Raw genomic sequence first — 6,000 nt, forward strand, 5'->3', positions numbered from 1 at the left:
AGAGATCCTAATTTATTCAGGAGGTCGTCGTTGAACCTTTTCCACCACTTTGTGGAGTTTGATTTTTGCCACTGTTCTCCAGGAAGACTTCCTAACCTCCAGTTAAAGAATTACACAAACGTTCTCCTGATAATAAATGCTCAACTATTGCATGGTGTTGCCAATCTTGTTTCTAGTTTTTATGTGTAAATTGTGTATTGTATTAAATCTACTATTATTGTACGAACAAGAAACTGTAAATAAATGATTTTGTGTAAACTTCTGATTCATATCATTTTCTGAGTTGTGTTTTATGTATTTAAGGACACACAAAAAACTATTTCACATTTCTGATGAAAATTATTATTTTCTTTAAAATACATCACATCGTTGCTAAGATATAATACAATTTTGTGAATTAAACAATACAGATAAATATTCAGCTTTGCATGAGTCAGAACAATAAATATAGTTAACCGCAAACAGCAGTTTACAGTTCAAGTGATCAGGTTGTTCAAATTAACATAATTAACATAAAGGCCAGAAACATAATTCACATAAACAAGAAGCAAAATGCATTAAAACTTTTAAGGAAACATAGCGACGGGTTAAACTGAACGCTGTTTGTTTCTCAGACTAATCAAGAGGAAAGAATGTAAGAAGCAGCTTCCTGAACAATGTTTACTTTCACTTTTCTACCGACAACAAAATAGCCGCATCCCCGCCGCGGACGCCCCACTACCCTGCAGGTGATGAGTTACGCTGCACACGACAGACACTTTTTAGCCAGTGGACTTATTATTGTAATAAAGTTGCACCGCAGGAATCGCAGCAGGGAGGGAAAACGAGAGCCGCACCGTCACTGACACCTCCCTGACTGGGCGCTGTGCCTCTGCCAGAAAATATAGTGAGCGAGTGCCTCCACCGCTGAGAAATAAAAGAGAAAAAACACACACACACACACACAAAGCTAGAAAAAACACTTTTCTCGAGTCAATGGTGCATTTCAGGTCATGAACCTTCCTCTGGCGCCTTACTAACCATTTCTTTTGAGCCCCATTGCGTCAGTAACAGACAAACCTGTCAGTGCACAGGCCAGGAACGGAGGGAAACGCTGATGGAGACGTCTTGACTCCGTGGACCGCCACCAATCCTAATTGCAGCGCCCTTCATGTGTGTTCTACTTGCTGGAACTCTTGTTTGTTTTTTTTTCCCTTTTATTTATTCTGTTTTTAAACCCGTTCAGAAATACAACATTCTGAGAGGGAGTTTCTGTTGCGTGACATCACTGGAACAAGTGTCTAAATGTATCCAAAGGCCACAACTCAGCGAGCGAGTTGAAGACATGGAAGAGCGTTATTGATGGTAATGAGACTGTTTAGTACAGTCGGACATTAGCTGCTGAAAGGAACTGTCATTACGTTTCCGCTGTTACATGATTGTACCGATTCTTCCACTGAAATGAGTCTGAGCTTTATACTCATGAATGTAATACTTGTTGAAATACACTGGCGGTCTGTTAGGAGCTCAACATTACAACCATAACTGATAATTCAAATCTACTTAAAAAGATTGTTTTTCACTCATCTATACTATTGATTTTTGGCACGTTGTCCAAATGAACTACAGTTACCAATCACCAGATTATCTCTGCTTTTTGCATGTATTGTAATTCTTCTAATATTACATCTAACATGACACAAAGGCTTCATAACTGGCTGCATTGTCAATTCATCCCCTCATTGCAATTATGGTTTCAATTTTGTATTAAAAGTTAGCGTGAGAAACTTTTAACTGGTTATGAAACAGACTCAATTTAATACTGATGCCACGATATGACCTACGTAAGTAAGCGAGCACTTCAGCGAGAAGATTGGCTATTTCTTTATAAATTTAGATATTCCTAATGCAGTTCTCTGGTCCGATAGGTTCACCCAAAAACTCCTTCAGCTCAGACTCAAGCGGTGGCTCCAGCAGCGACCGGCCCACCGCGGACAGATCCGGTTTCGCTGGTCCGCTGGAGGTAAAGGAGGCACGGGAGAACCAGAGCCAGGACTCAGAGGGGCCGACTGTCAGACCCTACTGCGGTAAAATGAGAGGTTTTCTTAAGGGAATCTGGCGCTCGGGAACACTACCGCTTTTGTCCACAAGGACCGCCAAAATCAACAGAAAAAAAAAGCAGTAGCTTTAAATTAAAGATTTGGGGAGCATTTTCTGCACGCCAAAAACAGAAATGATTTGCAATACAAGTGCAACAACACTGGCAATAAATAGACCCGGTTATATTTTCATCAGAAATAATATCTTTAGGAATCCTTCAGAATCTAGAATGATCAAGCGGCGAAATTGTTTTATCCTTCCAATAATAAAATACTATATGCTGGTGAGTTCTCTCAACATCTGCTGAGAAGAGTAACATTTAGTGTTTTCATGTTGCATATTTGCTACCGTCTGGTGCTCTCCATGTTCAGCGGCTGTGATGAACAATCTACCTGGAATGGCAGCGGGACAAAACTCAGTATCATGATGTCACGTCCTCTTCAAGACAGTCGTCTTCGACATCATCCTGAGCTCACAGAAATCAAAGTAGAAGCGGCCTGTGAAAAAGACGGATAAGGCCGAGGAATGTTTCAGATTGCTTGGGTTCGTGGAACAAGTCTTAAAAATCGGTCAACTCTTCGGCTCCGCGGGAAAAGGCGACAGGGAGAGGCGACTGGCGTGCTTCACGTACACGTTGCCATCCTCCAGCTTGACTTCATACACTCGTTGCTGTAAAAAAAAAAAAAAAGGAAGACATAAGAGGTGATAACATCTGTCAAAACAAGTGAGCTTATGGTGTATTTCATGTTAAACAATGTAGCAAACCCTCCTGCGAAAACCTTTTTGTTTTTATGTTTCTTCTGCTGCTTGTTATGTACGAGAGAAACATCAGTTTATGAAAATGATTAATGGAAAAGAGAACGAGATGTTTATGGAAAGTAAAGCTCTTGTTTGGGACCGTTCACTGGATCCAAACAACAGAACGGTGGGAACAGAAAAGATGTTCGACAGAACAAAAAGGGGGAAATATAATCTTGACTCTGACTCATGAGCTGTGATTTATTATTTTTTCATCTCGTGTCAATAAATGGAACTTCCTACTTCTGATAGAAGTGGACGATTTTGTCTACATGTCGATGCAAATGTGCAGCTGAGGACACGATGGAGATTTGACACGTCTCCAAGTACTTAATGATGATATTTTTGGGGCATCTTTTTGGGGTCAACTGATGTTTTCACTGACCTGTAAGGACGTCCCCGACTTCCCCGTCCGGAGGTCAAAGTCGTAGTCGTGCCAGGGACAGAAGACCTGCAGGACTCCGTCGGCCTCCTCGATGTCCCCCTCACACAGAGGACCGCCTGGGACGCGCGCAAGACAGGAAATTGTTAATCACCGTCTTTTCAAAAGAGATGACTTTTGCTGTCGTCCTTCTGGAGATAATGTGATTGTGTTGTGAGGTTTGCATAACAAGCAGTGGAGTAGTTATGACACACAAACACACACCGAGGGCTGGGCTCTAATTTAGGGAGCTTTGTTATCGTCTCCCGTTCTTTTCTCTCTCTCTCTCGTCTTTCATATTTAAAATGCATGACTGTCGGCTCGACTTGCAGATGTCCTCAGCTACGGTACGACATACGGAAAGTATCGTCACATGATGAAATAGAGATTTGAAATTGGACAACATCAACATACATGTAACCGATAATTGCTGTATATATAAAAAAAATGTGAAAATAGTATATTTTTTAATAATGTATTTGTAGATGTAATAGCTTGTATAGAATAAGCATATCATTTAATTTTAGATTGCCACTGACTTTTTTTTAAACTAAAAAAATCTATCATTTGTATAATAATATGTTTTATTTTTTGAGTGTATACTATACTTAGCAAATAACAGTAAAATGAACACAGGCATATATCCTAGGTTATCCAATATAACACATCGTTAGAGGGCCTCCCCTCCCCTGCTCCAGGGGCCCCAAAGCAACCACTGTGCCCTCACTCTCTATAGTTGTGGCCCTGTTAACATGGTGTGGAAGCTCCTTATATACTGTATGTGTGGAACCATAGACTGTATGTGTGGAGCTGATAAACCTATGAGAGGACGGCAAGGCTGCCACTTTTTATAAGACCTTTCAGTACCAGCTGAGAGACAAATGAACCAGAACCTCTATGAGAGGAAGTGACGCACAGATGCATTCTAGTGAATTCGCTTGTTTATTTAAAAGAAAAAATGAAATGTGTTGTATCCTCTTGTGCACTATTCTGTCTTTTTAGAGGTTGATAAGGTGGATGTTGTTTTTTTTTTTTTTTTACCGGAATGTGAACAGCGAGCGTCCATGGCGAAGAACTCCCCCTTCACGTAGAAGAGGCAGACGTCAGAGTCGCAGCCGAGCGAGGAGTACATGAGGCGGCAGCGCTTCGTGGAGAGCTCCGCTACCGGGCCTATGAGTCTCCACGAGACGCCCTCCGCGGTTCCCTCTTCATCTCCGGAGCCAGACGCCATAAAAGAGAACAGCGAAATGAGCCGAGGTTGTATTTCTAATTTGCGCTACGACTCGGCCGCGAAATGCAATTTGGGCAGTTTATCTCCGTGGAGAATATTCCGGTTTATCCAGCGGTGCGACGGTCAGCGGTGCGGGACTGAGCTGCCTCCATCCGGGCTTGACTGCAGCCTGCTGCCGGCGAGCCGTGACGCCGTCACACCGAGAGGCACGAGCGCGGCAGCTCTGCTACATGCGAATTAACAGCTAACGATCGGCACAGATATTCCTCACGTCCCTATTATGTTCTCTTAGTTGTATCACTTTATCATACAGCTGCTGCTAAAATAATTACACATTTGAGGCAGCAGCTAGATCCAGTTTGCAGAAATGGGCCTTTCATGTTAAATCAAAGAGCTTTAGAGACACCTTAGGTAAAAAAATAAAATAAAAAACTGTGTCTTGAATACACATTAATTTAGAGATTTTGTGCTATTTTGCTTCCAGAACATGTGTTCGTTCAGACCAGTGGAGAGAAAACATCCAAAATATACATTTAGATGTTTATTTCACTACTTTGTCATTTTATTTACCCTAAATTCACCTAAAGTTAACATTAGATAATGCCTTTGATAATTAAACATTCCTTTTTTAGAACATTTGTAATAAAAACAGTTATTGTCTTAATGTAAGTAATCAACTGAAGTTTCATGGTGATATCTAGTACTTTATTTGTTCACCCTGTTCCCCTGTCGAGTCTTCATAATGTGTGCAATTTTACAAAACATATCTTTAAAGGCTGTTGTTTTTTTTTCTCAGACTGATCCAGAAATCTTCACTTCAGTACTTACCAAACATTCCAGTTTCTTTCATATCTATATTCTGAAGGTTTTTACAGAGGGCTTTGTTCAAATATCATTCAGAGCCTGATTTACACAACATTTTATTCTTAAAAACGTGGCGAAAATGGATTTTTTTTAAATGGCTGTTGACAGTATTTTCTGTTTTATGGAGTGATACAAAGATATATTCAAAATCCCCCTTTTGTAAAAACGAAATAAAAGAAGAATTTTGAACCTGGCTTCATCCAAAGTTCAGATTTCTGTTCTGAAAGTGTCAGCACATATTTGAATACAAACTTTAGGAAAACATAATTGTCTTGATATTTGATTAATTGTTTTAATCAACTGGGGAAATTCCCTGGTGATATCTATTAGTTACATTTTTCCCCTTATTTACATGAAGTGTTTCCCCTTAATTTGGGGACTTCTGTCCATCATAATGAACAGGCTACAATGTTTCATTAAGAACACAACCAGACACACATTTCATGTTTTATGTTCAAACAATAAAACTCTGCAAACATACCAATCCTCCGGACTTTCTTGGTGGCCCTATTGGGTTTATTGGGAGCGCTTTAATACACAAAGCGTTGGACTTCTTCCCAAAGAGTGCGGTGAATGAGGATCATTACTTTTTTTTTTATGTTCTGTG

At 40.3% G+C, this 6,000-nt stretch overlaps 1 protein-coding gene across 1 annotated transcript; it reads right to left on the reverse strand.

Annotated features, from left to right (window-relative positions):
- Window positions 1-378: 378 nt before the first annotated feature.
- Window positions 379-4,684, reverse strand: si:ch211-212d10.2 (uncharacterized protein LOC557710 homolog). The gene is made up of 3 exons (XM_068725975.1): window positions 4,340-4,684; window positions 3,263-3,378; window positions 379-2,748 (listed from the first exon to the last, which is right to left on the reverse strand). The coding sequence occupies exons 1-3, from the start codon at window positions 4,527-4,529 to the stop codon at window positions 2,650-2,652; spliced, it is 405 nt and encodes a 134-aa protein (XP_068582076.1). The 5' UTR covers window positions 4,530-4,684; the 3' UTR covers window positions 379-2,649.
- Window positions 4,685-6,000: the final 1,316 nt, after the last annotated feature.

Source organism: Cebidichthys violaceus, unplaced genomic scaffold (genome assembly GCF_023349555.1).
Source record: "Cebidichthys violaceus isolate CVI_PGR_0920_01 unplaced genomic scaffold, fCebVio1.0.p SCAF_37, whole genome shotgun sequence".
Lineage (NCBI taxonomy): Eukaryota > Metazoa > Chordata > Actinopteri > Perciformes > Stichaeidae > Cebidichthys > Cebidichthys violaceus.

What these genes read in the sequence shown, in the direction of transcription:
- si:ch211-212d10.2 (XM_068725975.1), bottom strand. Translation starts at nt 4,529, where the DNA reads ATGGCGTCTGGCTCCGGAGATGAAGAGGGAACCGCGGAGGGCGTCTCG. An exon ending in CGCTCGCTGTTCACATTCCG is followed by an intron (nt 3,379 to 4,339) that starts GTAAAAAAAAAA and finishes CGCGCGTCCCAG; the next exon opens with GCGGTCCTCTGTGTGAGGGG. An exon ending in AGTCGGGGACGTCCTTACAG is followed by an intron (nt 2,749 to 3,262) that starts GTCAGTGAAAAC and finishes TTTTTTTTACAG; the next exon opens with CAACGAGTGTATGAAGTCAA.